Below are 24461 nucleotides of genomic sequence, written 5' to 3' on the forward strand. Positions count from 1 at the left end.
CATTATTCAAATGCTCTCCACAAGCTTCTGTGTTGTAATATTTCTTCAAAGTCCTCCGTGTTGGGAAAAAAAACGAGTCTAATCCTCTTTAAAACAAAGCTGACTATCAGAAAGCTGACTGGTTACACAAGCTTTTGCCTTTCAGTAGCAGCCACATCAGGTCAGCTGCAATAAAGACATGGTTTCAGATGGATGCATTTAAAAATGAAGCTAAATTAAGTTAAGGCAAGTTTTCTCCTAACTTTGTTCATAGAAGACTTAAGACCACGTTTACCTTTTACAGAGTTAAGCTGAGGTTAGAATGTTCTTAGCTCTTCAGATGATGGGACCAACCTCTGAATGTCAACCCCATTAACTCACCTAAAATACAGCAGGATCGGTGAACACTGAGGCATGTTTCTTTTTTGGAAAGAATTCTGAAGGGCTATTAAAGTAAACAGTGGTTGGTTTGGCAAAGCCTTCTTTAAAAGAGCTGCTAACAAGAAAACTGTGGTTATGCTGTTGACCCACAGCACATGAAGCTCCCATTAGAGTGCACGTCAGGCAAAAAGGCATCATCAGCAGCATCAAAATGAGAGAAAAATATTCCTTGGGAACATGATTTACTCTGATAAGGTTAAGGAAAAACCAGAATGTTAAGCCATTTCACAAAAATACTTTTCACGCACAATAAATACCTACGAGTAGAGTTAACCCTCTTTTGGTGCAAGATTAAAATGACAGGATTGAATCTGCACATTTCTCTTTGCAGAAACTTAAAATGCAACATCTTGCAAAGCATGTAAAGTGCGAATCATTGTCTGTCTCTGTGTTAGCCCTGAGATAGACTGGCGACCTGTCCAGGTCGTACCCCGCCTCTCGCCCTGTGACAGAAGGCCACCAAGTGCCAAAAAACTTCAGATCCTTTTGAAGTCTGAGAAACTTCTTTTCTGACTGGACCTCTAAACACTTTTCTGGCGATGCACTCAGGCACTCATTTTTGAGTCTATTGAATTATAGCTTGTAAACCTTGCTCATTGGCTAATGACTTGCCAGTCAGAAGTTGTTAGCCAATGAGCAATCCTCGTTTCTGAAACCACCAAGTTTTACAGTCAGACCTGCCCCTCCTTGTTACAGTTTTGGTTTTATTTTTCTAAACCAAGATGGTGACAGTGAAAATGCTGAGGCTCCAGAACGAAACATCAGAAACCAATGGATGACGTCTGACCACGACTGTTCTATCAGTCTCTTTTTGCAATCCAAAAACCCCTGTACTCCTTATACAAACTGACCTAATGGCAGACTCGTGCCTCCAGTCTTGCTGCAGAATACAAAAGCTGAAAAGTGTGCAACAAGCTGAAACAGCACCATGCGCCAACAGTGATGACGTAACATCTGGCATGTGCAACGTGCACAAGGACAACAATGGTGAGTGTAAACTGCCTGTAAGACGCTACAGTGGAATGTCTTCTTTCCATGCAAGTGATTGACACTTAATGAATAGAACTATTAACTCTAACGCACACGGAGGTCAAAAACCAACAATTAGTGTGATGAACTCTTCCTTACCGAGCATGTCTGGATTGACGCACTAATGAGTTTGACTAGTTGGCAGCATCCCATTTGGGCAGAACTGCTAGAGTCAGCTTAACCTTCGCTCAATGAAAATTAATTAAACAGCAAAGAAAATGTTGCTTCATGCACTAATTAATGGCATATTAATTGTATATGTTAGTTTGCTACACATCAGAATGCTTTGTTGTTTAGTCTCCTGTAAGAAACAACACATGCATAGGACAATTTCTCGGAAACTGAGCTCTGTTTATATAGGCAAAGAAAAAGAACAATTACACAAAAGCCAGACTCATTCGTTTCAGAATGTGCTGTAAAAGCCACGAGTGCTTTCAATATCAAAAGCAGCAAAGCACACAAGACTTTTTTTTTTGGGGGGGGGGGGGGGGGGGGTGTTAAAACAAGAGCTACAATACACAGTACGCATTTGAGTGTCCTTGCGTGGGTGTATTTGAGGAATGTAGTAAAATGCCAGGTAATTAGAGTTCAGATTCAGGTATGTAAAGCCGCAGGGAAGCCAGAGCAAGACAGGCAGACAGACACTCAGTGGGTTCAGAATGGCTTAATCCCCTGCCAGGCACAGCCACTACAAAAGCACTCAGGTAGGGACGTATCTACACTGGTGTGGTCTCCGTGATCAAAGCTTTCAGCACAGCCCTGCCCTCATGCCTTGGAAATGGACCAATTAGAGGTAGAGGGGTGAGGGGAGGGTGACTGAGGGTTGGTTGCGCTGCGTTCCATACACCTAGCTGGCAGCAGCTTCAGACAAGGTAATTATACACACTCCTGTCTGTCTCTCTAACACTCACAGTCACTGCTATCATGCCTTACTTGTCTCTCTACACCCCTGCATTACATCCTTTAAACACAGTCCAAGATAATATGGGCTGACATGAGCCAAGCTGTAGCTACATGTGAGACAATTAAGCTCTGTTGCAGGTAGTAGGGCTTTAACCCACCCAAAACTGCACCCTGCTTAAGGAAATCCACCCACTAAGATGCAGTTAACATTAGTATGATACCACATTTCTCAACCTTCATCATTCTGATTTATGATGCACGTCTGAGCCACGTGCTTAGCAAGGAATACAGTCATTGTTCATCCTTAACAGCTTCTTCTTCATAGGAAAGAGGATTATTTTATCCAGTTAGAACATTGTAGTCGTGTTGCCCTATGTCACATGTTCTAAAGGAGCAGAGCAGGGCTCATGAAAAGAAATTTCATGTCCAAGTCTCTTTTTTTCCCCCCCCACTGTTGCAGCTCATATGCACACCCATCCAGATTATCAGCACTGATAAAGGTTAGTTGAAAACTGCTATTTGAATTTGATGAGCCAATGTAAAAAAAAAAAAAACTGCAAATAAATTGATTAAAAACTGACAGTTTTATCAACAGATTGATTTAACTCCTTTCTAAAACTGAAACAGTCAACATCTGAAATCACTGCTGAAAGAGGTCGGGATTCACTATTTGATGAAAATGACTAAGCCATGAACTGAAAATAATAAGCACATGTGATATGAATCATTAGCTGGCAGTTATCCATTTATCTAAAATCCATTTTTCTATGTTCAGTTTCTCTAAAGAAAGGATTTGCAGCTTTTTGGAATTTTAAATGTGATGTTTGGATTACAGACTGCTGATTGGGCAAAGCAAGCTACTGCAGTGGCAAACTTTAAAAATAGTCATTACTGGGACTCCTATCATAATTCTCCATTAGATTTAACTTCTAGGAACCAGTTGATAAAATACAGATTTACCAAACTGTAGCTTATTCATTGCTGAACTGCCCCCCTTCAGCTTTATGAATTTTAACTTTCAGAAACACCAGTGTTACGAGAAAGCAGCTTAACCAAAAGCTTGAGCAACATTTAAATATATGGAGCGCTCGTTTTGCAGATAGAATTATTGCATTACTGTGATAATCCCAACCTCTGTGTTTGCCATTTAAACCTGCCATTCCTGGCAATGTATTACAGAGATTACAGGATGAAACATCTGGTTTAATGTTTAAATATCATTCTGTTAGTCTCCATAGTAACTTTTTAACACAGCTCTTTTAGTGTGTGATCTTCTGGTTTGTAGTTGTGTGGGAGTCCTGGATAATTAGCTCTTTTTCCAAGGACTATAGGTCACACACGACCACCTAGGACATTACAGTAAAAATCAGTACTTGAGATGAGTGACAGCCCTAGATTGCACTTAATATCCAACAGTGTGGTTGTGCATTTCTAGTAAAATTTGTCACTTTTTATAAGAAAATTCAGCCCTTGTGAGGCAACCACTTTGATTGTAGTAATGAGTGTGTGGAAAATAGAGATGTAGAGGGATAGAAAACATGTGCGCTCATGTTGATTTGCAAGCGAGTGCAATCTGGATCCTGACACAGACAGATGCTCCGGCCTGCTCTCTTGTCATCTCTCTTGTCTTGCCATCCTGTTGGGGAGATGGGGAGATGGGGGGGGGCCTTGATATCTTCATTGTCAGGACTACGGGGTCATTTATTGTGCACATATACTGCAAACACAACAGGGTGCTCTTACGTTAGGATTTCCTTTATGCTTCTGCACACGTTTTGGATGCAAGCAAGAAGCGGTTAGTGCATTTTGCATTTGCACAGCACCGAGAAAGACGTGGAGAAGAAATGTGTTACAGTAGTAACCGAGCATGTAGTTTCTGTTTGCTGTGGCTGACAATGAATCTGCCTTATGTGCACAAAACCATAAATTATATGGAAGCTTTAAAGGCTTGGATCCAAAAGTGCTAAGACATTTTCTTTTAATCCCCAAGTCAAACTTTGCATGTAAATAAAGTCTCTTTCTCCCACCTGGCTTAAACAGTCACTATTAATGAGGTTTCTGCAGTACAGCTAAAAATGCAGTTTTAACACTCCCATTAGACTCAAGCAGTAAGACTTTTATTGACGCTAAAAGCAAAAATTAAGTATACGAAATCAGTAAGTTTGCAAACGTGCAAACTAAAAGGTAGAAAGTGGAGTCTAAAAAGAAGCCAAACATACTTTAGTATTTATAATGCAGCTGGCAATCTTTTCCCGATGCAGGTAACATAGTATGCATGTCATCTGGACATGCTGTTGGGAAGCTGAACCTTGGACCAGAATAGCTCCGATAATGCATCTGTCATGAATGTGTGTCATCAGGACCCGTTCCCCAGCACACTGTGGAAAATGAAATGGCCCTGATGGCAGCGAGGCCTGCTTTATTTAAAGCTGTTACCATGACCGCATAACTTTAAGTGATACATATATACTGCACATCTCCACATGTTACTTAAATACAACACATCTCAGAAGACTGAAGAGGAGGGCCTTAAAGCAGAGGACAGAAATCCAATCCTTCAACACCAACTGAAGGTCTAAATGTTGAGATTATCATTGATGACGACTCCTGTTAATTGGAGAATGTTCAGTGTGTTTCTGTTGAATTGTAAGTCTCAAGCTTACATCAAGTTCATGTAGCTGGAGAGAGAGGGAAAAAAGTGGCTTAAAATTTAGCTGATCATGTGAGAAACGGCACAGTAGGAACAAGCTCTTCTCGCTCCTTCCTGCTAAAATGAGACTGCCAGCTGCATATATAGTGTAAATTCTGCTTTCCCACATTTGCTCATGCTCCCAGGAGATGGGTGGTTCAGCATTTCTGACAGAGGGACAGACAGAAGCTCTCTGACTCACAGTACAAAAAGTTGAAACCCATCCAGCGAACGGATATCTCTTTGCAGTGATAACGTTTCTCAAAATACTGGACTGAACTGCTTTTGCAGGTATTGCTTTTGGCTGAATGGCAGAGCAAGACCGTACGATGTGCTAAATTTCTCATGAGTTATTGCACACAGCAGTTTTTACAAATGGGAAGATGATCACATGAGCTTGAATCAATAGGCCGTCTAAAATACAAGATGAGGAAAAAAGAAGACTACTCGACTGCAAGATCCAGAAGAAGACTCAAGGTGTGCAGCCTGTTTTATAGTCTAGACGAGATCAACATGACAGCTTTGTGTTTTGATCCAGCAGGGCACACACTGTGAGGTGAAAAGGTCTGTGTGATCGCCATCAATCTGCTTATCAAACTGATTTGAAGAGGAACTGAAAGTGATGCGTTCAGTTTAAGCTTTACATAGACTCTTATAGAGGTCTCCAAACATGAGTTGTTTACAAAAGGAGCAACTATAGGAGTGCATATAAGTCCTTTTCACTCTGCTGGGAATGTGAGCAATCATATAACCCTGACACGCTATATAATGTTAAGAGGAACTCACTCTGCTAATTAACTTTCTCTGTCCTCTCAGGACAATAGAGTGGGTCCTTGACTTCTTTATGACTTCCCCTTTATGAGTCCTTGGTTGATTATGCCTTTAAGGAGCTTTTAATAAGAACTGAGCAAACAGTGCTTTCAGCAGAACACAGACAAACCCGAGGCTTTCGCCTTCATTGCGGGAAAAAGCCTGTCTTAGCCTGATGAACAAAGATTGAAAGTATTCTGCAGGGAAAAAAAAATCAAAAACTACAAAAGCATTCACTTGTGTGATGAAAAGGGTCCTCATTTGGGAAAAATGTCAAATTAATAGTTTTCCTTGCACATATTTTTCATTATGGGATAGAGTAGCAGCTACATAGCATGGGAGCTTAACTGGAAATCTGTGCCAGTTTTTTTTTTTTCTTTTCTTTATGCAAGCCAAATTCTGTGTCTTAACCGCATTTGGCAGTTGGCCGGTAAATGTATATGATCTGACAGCGCTGATGATTCATTAAAATTGTTTTAGTTTTTTTTTCCCACCAGATCTTGGCAGCTTTCCAGTGAAGCCCGAGGGCCATCAACGGCCACAGCGGGCCAACAGGCAGTCACCTTAAACAGAACTCAAATTTCCTGCTGTGTGAGAGTGTTGGGATAATAACAGAGATAAGAGTACAGAAACAGGAAGTGAGGTGAGTGTTTGTCATGTAAGATGAACTTCCTCTTAAAGGCCATCTCTCTTTTTTCTTTAGCACCACCCCACACCTCTAATGGCCTGCTGCCTCTCTTACATTCTTAAGGCCAGTTAGGCTGCAGGCCTGTCACTTGTGGCACCCGCTACATGTGATCAGCTGTTCTGTGGGGTCAGACAGAGCTAACTTTCCCCCACAACTTGACAGCCCGTTCCTGACCAAAAAACGCCCACCAAGCCTTCACCAGAATTCAAAAACAATGTGCCCATCTATTTACAACTATCTTTCTCTGAATGATACCAAGGTTTTTTTTGTATTTTTTAAAATCATCCACCCATCAGCACAATGCTGGACACTTGCCTCCGCAGTTTGTTTCAATGGACGGAAATTGGGAATGCAAAACAGACCAGTAGTGAAAGGACATGTGGCTCCATCAGCTTCCATACAAACAATGGAGAATCTCCCAGTGTTTAGCTTCTGCTTCCTCCTGACACACAGCGCTAACAAAGAGGCGCTATTATGACTGACTATGTCTGCTGATGCTGAAAGCAGCAGCCTCCGGATGAGATCAGCATGAGAACACATCTTCATAACTTGGCACCGAGCGGCCGGTACATCAATATTGAAAAATTTTCTTGCTGAAAAGGCGCCATACGCTTCAACACGAAATATCCAGTATGGTTGAGAAATTTAAGAAATTATGTTAAAAGAACTGGATTAGAAAATAGAGCAACTGGACACAATGGGGGAAATTTAGGTAAATACTGTATTTGCTTACTGCAATTATTTTTCTTGTGCAAAAAGGAAAAAGAACAGGTAAACAAAATCTTCAAATGTCCTCAAATACTGTAGTTGTACATCAATGCACCCCCCCCCCCCCACACACACACACACACACACACACCTCCCCCCGTTTTGGTATTACAGCTGTATGGATGTAAGCATGTCAGCTGCCTGTATCCTGTCCACATGTGCTGCGCCCCTTACTGGAAGCAAAACAAAGCAGCAATTAAACACGTACAAGTCAGATCATCAGAAATGATAATCTGTATTATTCCATCAACGTCTCACAATCTTTCAACCAAAACAATGAACATTAACTCCATAACTGCTGTGCATTCAACAACCAGAAAACTGGCGGCAGCATCTTCGCCGCTTGCTTTGTTCCCCGATGAGAAATCGAGAAATGTGCAACCGACGGCACAAGTGTTTGTTTACATCATAAGAAATAATATTCTCTCTCTCAGACAAGAGGTCTCCGCGGCCTTGATAAGGATCACGGGTATTTATTACACCCAGCAGAGCCCTTACAGTGAATTGTTTGATAATGGGTTGTCTCCCACGAAAACATTCAGCACACACTAGAGAGGATTTATGAATCTCGGTGCCTATATCGCCTATGGTTTTGCTTGCAAAGTACCCACGGGCCATGGTTCATGAAAATCCGAGGACAGTTTAAATGTGGATGGAGATCTTGGTTATGCTACACAATGACCATCCCTTGAGATTGACATTGTGTGTCCTGTAATTGCCCTATGTCTGCATCGCTGGTCTCAGTCTCCACTGGGGATGACATCTCATCTCAAGGGCAGGGCGAGGAGAGATATCTACAGACCAATCACAGCTCAGTCAGTCAAACTCTATCAGCTGGTCACAGCTCCATGTCCCACACTCCTCTCACTCCTAATGTGGAGGAGGGAAAAAAAAAAAGAAAAAGAAAAAAAAGAACTGTGCTGGAGCCAACTCGAAACTGCAGGGCTACACATATGCACATAGACACGCGCACACACAGAAAGAGTGAGGGAAGCAGAAAGACCTTGACCTGCCCATTCCCCTCAAAAGCTTCAATGCCAGAGCTCCGGCTCTAAATAAATACAGCCTTCAAATGGAAAGATAGTTTAACCCTCTGGAATCGACACTTTGTTTCAGGCCGAGTCTGACAGTTAATCCCTCACAAATCCCAAATCTCTGTGGGATTCGCAGTTAGCCAAAATGGTTAAACGGACAAAATGAGCTTACAAAGCATGCAAAATACAAAACTGTTGTCAATTTCAAAAAGCCAATTTGGGAGCGAGCAAATACTGAATACCGAGCATGATACCAAAGTTTAGATCCTACAAAATAAACGGTAGATGCATGTGTTAAGCCAGAAATAGTCATCAACATTTTCACAACTCTGTAGCTTCAGGATTATTTTCAGTCTGACTGGAACTAGATAATAAAAAACGTTATTGGGAACACACCCTCAAATAAATTTGCAAGCCATGACCAGGATTTTTAGAAATACAGAGGCCCTTAGAAGCATGAAGACTTACTACAAATCCACACATTTTCAGAGCAAACTCATTGCACTTGTTTCTGCCTTAATTCTTCAGGCTCACTCAACATCTCAAAATACTTAATCAACAGGCTCAAAAGTGGCTAAATCAAGTGTGGAAGTCCCTGGCGACCACAAAGATAAATAATTCAGTTGTAATAGTTCAGCAGCGAGCATCTGATTTGCCTGTTCTGCTGACAAGTTAACAAGCCTGATGTTACGACGGAACAGACCTCTAAAGATGCCCGTGCAGTGTCAGGTCAGTTCTTAGCTGTTCAGAGCCTTAGACAGAAAAAGAATACAGATCACATGACCTGCTCCTTTTCAGTGGCTCCTCTCAAAAAGCCCTGCTCTATGAAAACAGCAGTAATTCAGTGGAGGCCTCTCAGCTGGTAAGGCATATGATTCAAACACTTCTGAAGAAAGGTCACTATCAGTGCTGTGAAAACAAGAGGCCCTCTCAGTCTGGCTCCTCACCGGACAGCAATAGCCTACCCAGCTGGGCTCTCTTCATTTACTGCACCTGCAATCGACAGCCCGCTGCCAATTCATCAAGGCAAAGAGCTAGGCCTGAGCCCCATGGGTCTGGCTGATCCACCCACACTGAATGTCGAAGCAAGTCGGGGGACAGGTGAGGTCAGAGTGGATTAATAATCAGGGTGTAAATTCCTCCCCACAAGGAATCGCAGACAGGGTGAAAGCTCCTCAGGCTCTACTCTCTTCTTATCGATCCGCAGCAACTTCACTCCCATCATTCACAATGACAGCAAGTACTCACACTTCTGCAAAGTGCAATGGTCCTGAAAATGTTTAGGCATCACACTGACATTTGCCTGTGACTCAGCTCTTTAGATGACGTTGAACACGTCACTGAAATATGATAAACACCTTTTAGCTGACAGAGGGCAATCTTTCAACCGAATGATAGATGATGTGAACATGTGACAGACCTTCCTTGCCACAAGCATCTCAGGCACACTACAAAACAACCCTTTCGGAAAGGATTTATTCCATGTTTAGTTTAAAAAGCTTTACTCTTTCGGCTTTGGCTGATTTCTTTGACTCTTGTTGTGAACAGTTTCTTAAATCTGCTGTAATTTTTCACCTGATAATGGCAGTGAAGCAAAATTCAATAAGACTTATTTAGGCGCAAAAACGGAAAAGCTTACATTTTAGTGGTCATCATACTAAATTGCTTGTTAAGTGGGTTAATTTAAAGTATGTGTTTGCATAATTGCCTGTATATCTTGTGCTTTCATTAACTGATTTGATGAGGTCACAGAGTTCACCGGGGTTCCTCTTACCTTATTAGAGTAGGGCGGCTTGGCGAGGTTGATGCCATCTCTGATGAGTTTATCCCTGATCATGATCTTCAGCTTGAGCTTGGGGTAAATCATCAGCTCCCTCCTGTTGCCCAGGGTCAGGTTCCTCTGCGCCCCAATGTACCCGCCGTTTCGCCCAACCCGGTCACTGATGGGCTCGGTCCAAGACTTGGATCCCCGCAGTTTAGACTCGCACTCCACCAGGTGCCCACTATAAATTTCGGCCGCGGGTGGCATGGGTTCAAGGGTGAAATACAGTCCACTGGCTGTCTCTTTGGCTTCCTCCTTCAGCCTCCGCACAGCATCGTGAATCCTCTGCCTGTGATGAGGGATATAGACGCCGATGGCATCCAGGTCGGGGTCTCCTATTTGTTTGCAAACCTCGAGGTCGTCATATCCATTATCCACAAAGGACTCGACATACTGGGAAAGCTGGAGGGTCTTCAGCCACTCGTAGACGATGACAGGTCCGTTGCTTGTCATTTTGCCTGTTGCCAAATCGGCTACAACTCAAGAGCAAGAAGACGCTAAAGTGATCGTTGCTTTCCCATTCCGCGTTTCAAACGCATTGTAAGGTGGTCAAATATAACGCGTGTTTCCTTTGAGCGTGAGAGGCGCAAATAACTGGATCAAAATAATTGTGCACGAGCCATTCCAAAGGTCTGGTTACCATAACCAAGTCTGATGTGGATGAAATCCTGAAAAAAACGACTGAATAAAACACTTTTTCTGACACGGTCTGAATGACAAACACCTGTCAGTATTTAGACTACAAATGAAGAACCCTTGGGGATTACTTGAGGGCAGCTTTCAAGCCACGTTACTTGATCATCGATTTTACCAGCCCACGGTGACTTACTATGTGCAGCCACTTAACCAATAATTACGTTTCCATTAAACAAATATATTTAAAAAAGAAACTGTCATTGAAGCAGTAGCGTGGCCAGATTTCATTCCTTACGCGGGGCAGCCTTTAACAGCTCTTGCTCCTTCCCCTTAAGTCCTTTTCTGTCGCCAAAACGGCAGCAAGCGAAATCCAAATAATACCAAAAGATCTTCAAAATGACAGAAAGTCCGCAGGCGACGCCTGACAATCACAGGGCTCCGCGTCCAACCGCTCCGTCTACGCGCAGACCACTTCTTCTTCTTCCAGGCGGCACATCACCACACTGGAACTGGAGCCAAGAGCCAACATGCTGCTCTGCTGCTGCTTCTGCTCCTCTCACGTCCACGCCCCCCGAAATTTCTCTGTACCCATTTAAAAATAGTGAGCCTTCTTTTTAAACCCCCCCAACAGCAACTTGTCGCGCAGCTCCGAGCAGTCAGCGGGTCATCAGGTTCCCATCGAGTTGTCCGAAGTTGCTCCAAAACGAAAAGAGAGTCTGTTAAACCTGGCGCACAGTCCGAATGGATTATCTTGCTGCTGGTTTGTTTGACATTATTACTCCCCTACGATTTGATTTCGTCCACCTCTCTCTCTCCCTCTCTCTCTCATACACACACTCTCACTCATTCAGCATTTCCACGCTTTGGTTTCTCAACACGCACGGGCTCCCTCTACGTGGTAACTATGGAACTGAAGATTTCAGCAGCAGGATCCGACTTAATAACCAGAAAAGAGAGAAATAAAGAGAGAGGGAGAGGCTTGTTTGTCCATGATGAAATGAGCAGACATCTCCTGACTGTCCAACACTGCACTTGAGTCCCTATCAAACTGCTAAACCACTCGATCATTTAGTATGAGACAACAAGTCAAACTGTCGGGGAAACACGGAGAGGCAGACAACTAAGAGAAATAACACGGCTTGAGTAGGACCTGTCTGGACTGTCCAAACGGATGCCAGGCTGCCCGGTGCTGATGCATGCTTTATGAAATGTGAGCTGACAGCTTGTTAGGGGTCATTTTGATACAATCACTATATCTGCTCTAAGCTGGAAGTGATTTGCCTCAGCCTATTATGACATATGGCAGTGCGAGAGAACAAGTACACGAGTCAGGGAGGAGTGAAAAAAGCATTGTTTTTGGGGAAGCTGCATCACAAATCTGCCAAATGCATGTCAGAATGTCAGAGATGTAAGCAAGGGGAGATGTTTCCAGTCCAATCAGACTTGAGTGGGTTAGCATCTCGTCTGATTTACATGTCTGTTGCTGTCAGTGTAATTACTTCAGAATGCTCTATTGTCCCCCTATACTTTGCAAATAAATAAATAAACCATATAAAAAGGGGTTTAGCTGCTGTGAGCAATAAAACCCCAAATGAGAACAGCATGATATGATAAATTGGAGTTTATATTTAGCCTGCACACAGCATAGTGACATTATCATGTATGGTGAATGTTCAATATACAAATACTACTAAATCAAGTTGCACACTACAGGGCTACAATGGCCATCTGAGGTTTCCAGAAAAGCAAGAAAGTCAGACACCAGTGTTAAAATGCTCGACTTCACCACAAAGACAAGCACCACTGGTAAAAGTAAATAAGATAAAGCTAAATTGGACTCATAACAATGCACACTCATGATCATATAGAAATAATAAACACAATAAAAAGAAACTGTTAAAATACCAGAGGGTAGACAAGAAAATCGCCTCTAATGTCTCAGTTTAAAGAGACTGTCTGCAGGCTTTGGAGAACTCATGACTGCCACAAGCTTGATAAATACTGGTATTACCCTTTCAGTCACTATAAACACAAACCTATTGCAGTGTTTTTTTTTCCAAGTGCTCACAATGTTTTGAGCAAAGATGCGTCTCCTGCTCCAGTACGATCGCTTACTGGAGCAGAGGATTACGAGAGAAGAGTGACAGATGGAACAGGGAGACTGGTGCGCTCTACGGTGAATGAACTCAGAGTGCGTATTGGCAGTGCCAGGATTGCTGTGTTTCCACTCTGCTGCCCTGCGCGATGGTAAGTGACCAGAGGGGCTTCGACACAGGCAAGGGAGGGCGCCTTTGCACGAGCGTTCTGTAAGCTGCATGGAAAAACACAGGAATAACGATGACGTTCACGTACACGCACTCAGGAATGTGGTGGTCATTCGTGAGAGGATGCTATTTAATGACTGGGACTTGGTGTTATTTTCTCAAGATTATTCTATAGATTATGGTTTGCCAGACTGCAACATAAAAAATGATCCATTCTTACTGGTTCAACTAATAAGTAGAAATGATAAGATAAGATAAGATAAAACTTTATTAATCCCTCGGGTGGGTTCCTCTGGGAAATTCGGAAATTCTGATCTACTACAGAGTGTTGTAGAACTCATTTAGAGATTTTATAAACTGCTTGAAGACTTTCTTTAATTGTGTTAAGTGCATCGTCATATGTGATACAGTATTGTATTACATAATGTGTAGTAGATACATAAAAAGGCAGTGCGTGTCCGTTTTAGGCAACAGAAGCACTCTTCTTACTGAGTGTAGCAGTACTGCCCTGGAGCCAGAGAGCAGCTGCCACATCAATAACACCTCAGTGTCTTAATAAAATCTGAAATATAGAAGCATTACCACTGGCAAATGTGACTCTGTGGCAATGAGAGCGCACGTTAACATCGCTCCTGGTGAATATGTATATGAGGCCAGTTTGACTGCGTTGAGTGAAAGCGTGTGACTGCAGCAAGTGGAGGGACGAAGAGTTCCAGCAGGTAGATGAGAGGAGATATTCACAGTCAGACAGACAATAGCAGCTCTGGAGACAGCCAAGCTTTCTCTATGCTAATAGCGGTGGGCTCCTGTTTCACTCTGACAGGGAAGACGTGGGTATTAGAAAGTAGGGATTTCTGCTGGATGAAATTTTAGGGTCTCTTTGGGCCTCAGACATCTACGTTGCACCTTTGAAGACCTCAATTTTAAAATCCTTTGAAGCAGAGAATGGCTTCTGTCCACCTAAATGCAAAAGCACCATGAAGGTCATGGATGGTGGGTTCTAGATCGAGGCTTTCTGTGTTGGTGTGGCTATCTGTCAGTCCCTGATAGATATGTAGAGTGCTTTGGTATTGACACAGCCGAGATGGAAAAACAAATTCATAAATATGAGTTCATGCTTCGAATTGAATGCGGTCCTGCAGTAGATTTAGGTAAGCATGTCAGCTATCTCTGACCCGTGTTGCTGCACAGATTTTCCTTTTCGAAGTTATTCACTTCAGCTTTTAGAGCTCGGCTTTACCATCCATTTTCACAAGTTTAAATCAGTGCTAAATGAAAAATCTGTAATTAAAATTAAAACGCAAAACACCCAGAAATGTCTTTGCGAGTCGGTTGACGACGATTCTTTAGGGGACACGTCAGATCTGGCTTTCTAATTACCAACATAAATGTAATATTTGGTACCATTATATATATATATATATATATATATATATACACACACATATTAGAACTGTGGATGGTTTTAAGAGAGAATGTGTATAAATTGTGTTCAATGTTTGCTCTCCTGGGACACAATTAAGGGCTAATCGTGAAATTTTTGTTTCAGGTTTTAAAAATGAAAGCACTCTCCAGGGAGGCTGGTGGTCCTGGGCATCTAGTGGATTCCTTTTCAGCCTTCTGGCATTTTAAATGGAGAGAGAAGGAAGGAGCTTGATCTGCCTTTATACGCTTTTAATTACAAATGGCTGGCTGGGCTGCGGCCTCCAGAGACTAGAGGGTGAAGCAGACATGTCAGGACCAGCTGCCACTCGGCTGGCAGCTCAATATCAACCTGAACATCCCCAGGCCCACCGGGAGTGGGGGTGGGGGTAGGGGGTGGTCAGGATCAGTTCAATGCAACGGTTGAATATCTAAACACATCAGCTACAGGCACCTGCCAATCACCAGACCAGATCTGTCAGTATAAGGAACAGGTCAGTTGTCTATGTTAGCAATCCCAGTGGAGCAATAACAGTGACGGCATAACTCAGACCGCCACTCTGGGCTGCTGCTGGAGGGAGCGTCTTAACTTCTCCTGGGGTCTGGTTCAATAAGAGCTGCGGGTGGTGATGGACGGCTCTCCGATCAGACAGTGGTGGTGATTGCAGGCTGAGTGCAGACTTCTTTTTAGATCAGCTCCTACACTCCTGAAGCCTTTTTCACTCCATATTAACATTAGATGGAGCAATGGGAGGGTGGTGTGCTGGTGCAGTGGTTAGTACAGCGAGAAGGTCCTGGGTTCGGATCCAGTTTAGGGCTTTTCTGTGTGGAATTTCCATGTTCTCCCTATGTCTGTGTGGGTTCCCTCCAGGTACTCTGGCTTCCTTCCACAGACCCATGCAAACACACAGGTCTGGTTAACTGTCAATTCTAAATTGGCTGTAGGTGTGAATGTGAGAGTGAACAGTCGTCTCTCTCTCTGTGTTGGCCCTGTGACAGACTGGCAACCTACCCAGGGTGTGCCCTGTCTCTCGCCCTATGACAGCTGGGATAGGCTCCAGCCCCTCCCCCCTGACCCCGAATTGGATAAGCAAGAGAAGGTGGACGGAGCAATGTGGATGGATCGCTGCAGAACAGCGATACAGCTCTTTGTCCCCACCGATTGCAAAGAAGTGAAAACATTGCCATCCTGTTTTATCTGCTTAAAACATGATTGTAAACAGGCAATATAGCTTAATAGCTGAAAATCTTTAGCAAGACACAAAGCAGGAGGCACATAAAAGAGATAAAGTTTGCACAGTGGAAGTGCAAAGCCCACTGCAATAAAAGCATTGCTAATTAAAATCACTCGTGTTGCAAGCAGCAGCTCAAATGAATTGTATTTATTGTGCCAAGTATTAAAAAAAACTTACACAGTGAGCTAATGAGCAGAAAACATTTAGACATACATGGAGACAAACCCTTTTCATAACAGGTAATAAAATAATTTAATGTAAATGGTTCAGGCTGCCTTCAAACTTTACCTGATGTGCAAAGCGTCTTTGTGTTAAACTCTATTCAACACAGCAAAACAAACAATGAAAAAAAAGGCAAGAGTGTCTTTTCTGCCAAAGCAAGTAACCTAAGAAATGAAGTTGCTTTGTAGTCTTAAGCCGCTATCACGGAGACCCAGGATTTTCCAGGAGAGCATTATCAGGCAATATGAGTTCTTTTATTGCCTGTGGCGATACTTTAATAAGACCCAGCAAACCTGTGACCTGCGTTTGCAGCAGGAGAGGCGGTTGTAGAGGAGATTTAGCGACTCAAAGGGCATAGACATACCCACAGGAACCCCCACTTAATTCCCAGTCAGCTGGCCTGATATGCCACCACAGTGAACCAGAGTGCTTATAATTAGTATGGACAGCAATGCAGAGACCAAGCACAGGAGCGTAAGTGGATTATGTATATATGCAAACGTTTTTGGCCAATGCCGATTTGAGACATGCAGCTGCGAGTGAAAATAAAATTGTGACATATTTTTCTTTGGCATTGGGTGACTTGTAATGTAACCCTGGAACACTGGCACACACACAGTTAAAAACATTTGTTTATTAGCTGACAGCTAATTAAAAATATAGACGTTAGAGTGAAAAGACAAAACAAATCTTGCAAACACACATACCCAAAGTCAGGAACCGTGAGTCTCCTTTACATACCTGTTGATTGAATGCTTGAGATAAAGAAATATACATAATTTGGTCAGTCAGTCTACCTACTGACTACCCAAGAATAGTCCTTCTCCTTTCCACAGTTGACATTAATTAAAGATACAAGGATAATCTGGAGAGGTGAGAGTCCAACTAAAGGATCTCTGGCAGATATTGACTGAAGGCACTTCCAGCTAGGCACATCACCTTGTGATTTAAAGCTCACCTCAGAGCACAATGGCACCCAGAGGTATAAAGCTTAACCACCAAACCAGGTGGCTACATGAGCGATTACTGCTGACCTGAACATTCAGAAGGTCCCTTTGAGACTAGTTTATTGGTGAGCATTGCACCCGACTTGTGATCAAATCCCGAGAGACCAAGACAGACAAGGCTTTAGACAGATGGAGAAACGTATCGCATCTATGACAAGACTGCGATGACATCGGCATTGCAGTCGCTTGTGTGCATCTGAGTGTGTGTTTGAGTGCGTGTGAGTTGCTCTGTGCCCTAAAGGGAAGGTTTCCAGCTGATGATAAATGAAGCGTCAGGTGACTCCGGAGAACGTTTTATAACAGCCCCCTCAGCAAAGCAGCGGAGCAGTGAGCCCAATTAATAAAGATCAGTTCTTTTCATTAGAAACTTCTATTTCTTTCTTAATTAAAAAAAGGCAATTGAAAAAAAATGAATAATGGAAAAGGAGCTTCTGACAAAATATACAAGGCACAGAATTTATATATATAGATATATATACTCTTGCCCTGTGCTAGATAGAAAGATAGGTTTATCTCTTAGGAGAAACACCAAGGATTAGCCTTACTAGGCTTCTTATTATAGAGCTACTGAATGATGAACTTGAGTTTGGTAATATATTTAGAAAATATGTAAAACAGTGTCATTTAGGATGACTGCAGTGGCTCTAATTTTTGGAGTGAAAGGATTTATTTAAGAAGCTATGGGTCAACCCTCTCCCTCTATCTGTACCTCAGAGAACTGAACAGACAAAAGAGCAATTAGACACAGCACCACCAGTCTCATTATAATAAATCTATTCTCGATTGGATGGGAAGATGATGGCTGTGAGCCCAGGTTTGTTAATATGTTTTATTACTATATAACCCGTATATATCTGACCCATCCTTGAGGTCCATGGAGATGACATAGACTTATAATGTTGGTGCAAAGCAGAGATCATACAGAAGATGAGCACTGGATGAAAATATCTTAAAACTGGAATAATTCAAATAATCTCATTAGGTCTTAGCTATTACACTTTACTGCAGAGAGGAATGACATTACAAAAAAGTGAAAAATGAGGTAAAATAAATGGGTTATCGAACACGGGGTTCAGTCTGTGCAGTGAGACAGAGAAGACAGATGGAAGGAATAAAGGTGCAGGGGTCATTATGAGTGACAATGATGGCTGTGGATGAAGACTCTGTCATAACCCAAACAATTTCCCAACAAGGGAATGACAAATCAATAAGGTTCAATGTCTCACAGTGAGCTCAGCCTCGGGATGATCACCTCTTCAGTTATGGTCCACTGCTAGCATTTTACTTCATTACAATATAAAAAAGAAACTAGGTCATTTTGCTATAAAGCAGTTGAGTTGATAAAATTAGGAGCCATATACTCACCTTCAATACGAACAACCTTTTATTCAAGGTAAAGAAAACTGATGTTCAAAGATGACGGTTAGTCTGATAGCTGTAGTATTTGATGGATGGAATTATATCTCCCACTTTCCTCTTTCCATTGAATTAAACACAAATTGATTTTGTAAGAACATTGTATTGGTCTCATGGTGAAGGGTCATTCACAATTTCTTGCAAAGAAGTTAGCTTTAATCCTTTTGGAGCCACAAATAAACCCTTGCGATATGTTGTAGGTTTATTCATACAAATGTCAACCAGCTTCAACTGAAGTTGAAAAATGGCATGGAAAATGTGGTAGCTGATTTTTTTTTTCCCCTCGTGTACAGACATGCTTAAATATTGATTATTCTTTTGAGTAAACTATGCACACTAGATTGATTTACAATGAGCAAATATAAACTGCCTTTGTCTGCTGACAATAGGATGACATTCCTCAAAACACACACACACGCCCAGTGTAATCTCTCTCTCATCTCCACAGAAGCCCTCCTTTTACCCAACCCCCCCTCTGCGCTCGCAAGATAATGTATGAGTCTGATGACTCAAGTGTTTTATATTCAATTTTCTGCTCAAGTAAGCTCCTTCAAACATGCTACACAATTAAGCAAAGGAATGGCTCTACTACATTTGATCTACTGCAGAGACCCCCAGGGACCCTGAAAGTTTCACCTTGCTGCCTGCAAGCACCACAAAGCACCTGTACTTCCAGACATGCACGTGCACATACACACACACACTTGAATTCCAAGCCCAGAGTTTTATAGTAGTGCATCGTGGTCTGGTTTGGCTCTAGAGTCTCACAAATGCTGTTTGATCTCAGGAAGACGCTTTTCTCTTTTGGTCTGCGAAAGCTTTTTGGATAGATGAGAAGCTGAAACTGAGTTTTTTTTTCTTCTTTACTTAAAAGAACTCACTTTAAACTCTCATCATGTGCCTCTGTAGTTTAATGATTCCCACATTCTCTTGGTATGTGAAAGGTTGCTGGTTCACCTCCAGCCAATGATACAGATTCCCTTAAGGGTAGTGTCAGAAAGGGCATCTGTCCAACTCTGACTTGCAGAGGTGCCTCTGTTTGTGGTGACCCACAAGCAGAGCAATTGAAAGTAGCTTTAAAGGACTTGCCATGTAAGGTGATGCTTCTTTGATGGATGACAGGTAAAAAGGAGAAATTCTAGATTAAAAAGAATAAAACATTAATACACAAGTGATTAAAATATGAAGTCTCAAATACCTCAATAAGATTATAATAAGATACTAGACTACAACAGTAAAAATCATACTTATTCCAAGGTATTTCATCACCTCCAAGATCCTGTGACAGCCTCACTAAAGCTTTTCATCAGGCAACTAGCAGACTTACTGTAACACCGAGGACCTGTACTACATAGCCAGATGATGGAAAGAATTTTAAAATCAATATAAAAAGTAACAAGGAATCAGTGTAGGAGTTCAGAGCACATGTAATGTGTTCTCAGCTTCTGGCTCTGCAATGCAGTCAGACCACAGAGTAGCCTGCTTCAACTTTAGCAGTCTTGTCGATGTGGGAATACATACCTCATGAAGCTGTAAGTTTAGGACTGAATCTAATTTTAGCGTAAGATTCAAATCTGCAACCAGTGTCTTTTTCCAAGCTTGTGAGTGTGACTAATATTTCCATTTTATTTTAGCTGAAATATAAAAAGTTTCTTGACGGATTGTTGCTAAAGTTCACCTGGTTGAGCAGGTGGCCCACATGTTATAAAGTCTGCAGGAGCCTGGGTTTGACTCCTCCCTGACCACTTCCTACATGTGATTTCCTTTGCTCTTTTCCTACTTTCTTGTCACTCTCTTCTGTCATCTGCCTGTCATGTCTGTCATAAGGGCTGAAAAAAGTTCAATGACATTCAAGTAAAAATATCTGAAAGACGTAAAAAGTCTAGAATTGAGCCGCTTTCTGTGACTACCACATGAACGTTCATATGCAAAGGAAGAATGAAAAACCAGCTCACAAAGACTGGAGAGGTGTGTGGTCCCAAATTCTAATCCTTCACCCTTTCTTCTGCCTCAAAGGCATCTAACTTTTTGTTAAATCCTGACAGACTGCAGCATACTATAAAGTTAAATTTCTCATTTTGATAGTGTTTAGATGAGTGGGAGAGGGAGACTGGAATCCTCGTGAACTACAACAGCGGGTGAGCAAAGTGAGAGCGGCAAGGGGTCAAATGTCTAAGCTCATTTTTTTTAAAGACCCTAACGCTATTCAAAGAATTATAGATTAATACTCAGTGACACAGAAAGAGAAAGTAACAGACAGGCGCAATAACAGAAACTACAAGTGGAACGTGCCCATCATTAAAATAATATTCCTATTTAAATGCATGAACAAATGTTTTTGTAGCAGCGATGCATTTATACAGGAGTTTCATTCGTGCTCTGATTGCTGTGCAGATATTCTCAGTGGTTATATTTGCACACAGCGAAATGCATGTCGGTGATTTTTCAAGGAATCTTCGAGTTAAAGAAATCCATAAAGTACCACGTGAACGCAAAGTCGAACAGCTTGAAGTTAATTTGCTGTAAGTCCGTAGACTACACCGAACAGCTCACGCATAAACAAGGTCGCTTGCTGAGGGCAACACTTCCCACTCTCACTCTGATAAGAAAACTCATTTTCCTGTCAGGAGTTGTAGGATGCTTTCACACAAACAATTTCATACTCCTTCACCCCAGCGCATTGTTGTGTTTCTCCGTCTGCATCAAAAAGTCAGAGCACCGGTCCCGTTCCATATGTTGAAACGTTGCTTAGAAAGCGCGGCGAACATCCCCCAAGCCCATTTTATGTCTAAGCTTCTACCTGCTGAAGCTGCTTTTATTGCTCCTGCAGCTGTGTTTGTGCAAAGAGGCCGTGGAATACAAGCACCCGAGGCTTGTTGTGCATCCTTGGTACAATTACAACTAAGTGCATGCATTCTTTTTTTTCTTTTTTTTACAGCTAGTTCTGTGTGGAATGTGAGCAGAGCAGAATAAATTATGAGTAATGAAAGTCAGCACTTTCAAATACTTTTCAAAGCCAAATGAGTGAGTCATCTACTAGCCTCAGGTTGAGAGTTACACATCACCTCGGCTTCATGACTCAGTTGTATCTCAGTGCAGATCTCGAACAAAGCTTTATCCCTCTGTCAAGGCTCATTCGCTGCCCTTAACACATTTTATTTTCATAGTATGCGCATCTTTATTTACATCAAACTCCAGGTTTTCTTTATATATCCTTTACTGCCACGCTGACATATTTTGTACTGCATTTTATTGAGTATGCCACTATTAGAAGATAATCTGTTATAGCAAATACAAAAAGCTATTTTTTACTTCATACACAGACATACCTCGTTGCGAGATAAGTATGATTTATGCTGTACATGTAGTACAGTACAGAGTATCTTTTAATCTAGCAGTTTAAAAAAGCAAAAACAAGCAAACGTTTTGCAGGCAGATTAAAGAGGAGGCCACTAGTAGACTGTAAAGTACAGCAACCATCCCGGCTGTCACAGGCCATAAACCATTCCCTGGAGAGGGCCAGCTATTTACAGCAAATAACTGGCTTCATGTGGAGGGGGCTGAGGCATGCAGAGTCACACAGAAGAAAATCCTCATCTCTTCGGGGCGGATTAGAGAAAGAAATGGATGTATTCTAGAGATTTAGAGGAACGTGTTTAGTGCTACGTACAAATACACGAATTGGTATTCTAAGAGCGCCGAAATTTGCAGGCACAGAAACGCTACTGCTGCTGTGTTACTTAGAAACAACAAAAAGGCAGGAAAACAGAGGGCTAGAATACACTCGATTTCATCTAAACTCACATCAGCTGTACAAACAGTGCCATAAAAAGATTTCACCATGTCCAGTTAAAATAGGTCGCTACTTTACAAATAAAATCCAGTGTTTAATAGAACAAATAAGCAGCTTATCAGGTAGTGCTGCACGCATAGGCTGATAAGCAATAAACTAAAACATAGATTCAGGGTTGGGGTTAGGCTAGAATCTGACCTGGAATAAATAAAAGAGGAAATTTACATACAAATGATACTGCTGACATTTGCTGTAATTGCCGTTTGTGGTGTTCATTTGAAATGAAACAATAGCAGCACCTTCAAACTGCAGGGAGAAAGGAGGAGGGGACCGTGGGATGAAATGTTTAAGACGTTGAGCATTCAGTACATTGCCTTGTCTGCCTGACTGCGTAGTCTTTTTTTTGTAAATTAGCACATTAAACTTGTTTATCTCTAAGATCTGTTCAATCTCAGGCACTTCAAGTCGCAGCTGCACTGCATGAAAAGGCTGCGAAAGACTGGCGTTGGCATAGCCGAACTCATTTGAATCCAAAACATTCTGATCACAGGCTAGCCCGAGAACATGCTAAAAATAACTTATACTCAATGGACGCGTCGTAATTTCAGCGAGATGAAAGGTTCTGATGTGGTTTTTGGGAAGCAGCAGGAAAAGTGTTTTCATCTCCGAGATGTGAGAGCACCGATACAATAAACACACACAGTACGAGTGAAGAGAAAAATGCAAAAACAAGAAAAGATCATGACCTCGCATTCCAACAAGACACGAAATAAATATATAGCACCGAGCTCAAATATAAGGAGGGAAGGAAAAGAACCAGGATGCTGTACGTCTTAGTATTTGTGACCATATTCCTGCACACTAAATATTTTATTTGTCATACAGCCACATAATCCATATACTTTCAAGAATTATGTGTATTATCATAAAAATATAAGATTTAAGTATTATTTCTCAGCTCTTTATGAGGGTTAATGTAAATATGTAGACTTGAGCAAACCATAGAGGTATATCTGCTAAGACAAAGGCCACAGAATACAGTCTGTAGTATTGATTTCTCATTGATTTAGCTGAGACACTGTTCAACTCTCGTTATTTCATGTCCCCGTTGCTTTCAGTATGACTTGAAGTGCTGTGAGGGGCCCACACTTTCAAGTTCCCTGTCCCTGGTGGGATGGTTAGCCGAGAGTAGCTCTGCTTGAACAACACAGCAGTCATGGGTTAGGAGTCCCGGAACACCACTGGGAAGAAAGGTCATCTCTAATGAGTAGCTCTGGGATTATCTTGTGGTAAAGACAAACAACAACAACAACAAAAAGAGGGACATGAACAACCAGCATGAAGTTGAGATGAGATTCATGAATTTTTTGCCTGTTTGGGGGTGAATATTTATGATTTAACATCTTTCCTTTACAGCAGACACACCAGACAACACAGTGTAAACTAGAAGAAGCTCTTCTCACCAACGGTGTACGCTAGCATGAAACTCTTTCTTTTTTTATTACCATCATTGTAGAAATCAAAGGCATCACTGAACAACTGACAGCTCGAAGGAACAGAGTGGAAATCTTTGCATTTCCACTCTTTGGCTTCTTTTTTAAAGAAGGGGTTCAGCCGAGGAGCGATGCTTTGAGCTCTGTGAAAAATGCATCAGCCGCACCGCTCGTTTCGCTTTCTGCTCGGTAAGGAATTGTCAGTGACAAAGACTTGATTTTAAATTCAAAATGTTTTCAGAGGCAATAAACGATATTTGCCGAATGCTCACAATGGTGAACATAATTCACTCTTAAGAAAAAACTAATTAAACTTTCCTGGACTTTGTGACAGTTGAGACGAGTCTGACAATGCCTCAACTTTAAAACTTTTCATATCCAAGTGTCTCTTTAATTTGTAAGTAAAAAGAGAAAAAGCAAAGATAGAGCACAATAGTGGTTACGTACCCCAAATTCACAAGACGAATGTGAAAATAATAAAAGGAAAATAAAAGGAACAAACTCCAGTGCAAATTATAGTAAATCACAGTTATAATAACAGTTAGAGATGGATGGGCTGGTTTTCTTTCATCAAAAGTTTTTCCATCCTCTATACAGACTAGTTAGCCTGAGGTCTCCAAAGCACAGTGGCTCAGAGACATCCATTGGTTGATGATAGATTCCTGTAGCTAGATCCAATTGGTTTATGTTGCTGTCCTCTACTGCCCAAAATAGCAGAACATATAGATATAATGGCTTAGAGTGAGAACAATATCAAATAAATGACTAGTTTATACTTCAGAGTTATCTAGAAGAAAGAGTGCAGCAATA

General features: G+C 41.8%; 1 protein-coding gene across 5 annotated transcripts in view; it reads right to left on the bottom strand.

The window, feature by feature from the left end:
* The window catches only part of sash1a (SAM and SH3 domain containing 1a), a 164913-nt gene extending 152981 nt beyond the window's left edge, over nt 1-11932 (bottom strand). For 3 of the 5 annotated variants that reach the window (XR_003269839.1, XM_026143337.1, XM_026143335.1), the window contains exon 1: nt 10116-11931. Coding sequence is in view for 4 of the 5 variants with exons in the window: in XM_026143337.1 (XP_025999122.1) it covers nt 10116-10616 (501 nt within the window). In the remaining variant the exon portion in view is untranslated. Of the gene's footprint in view, nt 1-10115 lie in introns of all 5 variants that reach the window. The other 2 variants (XM_026143339.1, XM_026143342.1) reach the window with 2 other exon arrangements.
* Nucleotides 11933-24461: the final 12529 nt, after the last annotated feature.

The sequence above is a fragment of the Astatotilapia calliptera genome, chromosome 15, assembly GCF_900246225.1.
Source record: "Astatotilapia calliptera chromosome 15, fAstCal1.2, whole genome shotgun sequence".
In the NCBI taxonomy this organism is placed as follows: domain Eukaryota; kingdom Metazoa; phylum Chordata; class Actinopteri; order Cichliformes; family Cichlidae; genus Astatotilapia; species Astatotilapia calliptera.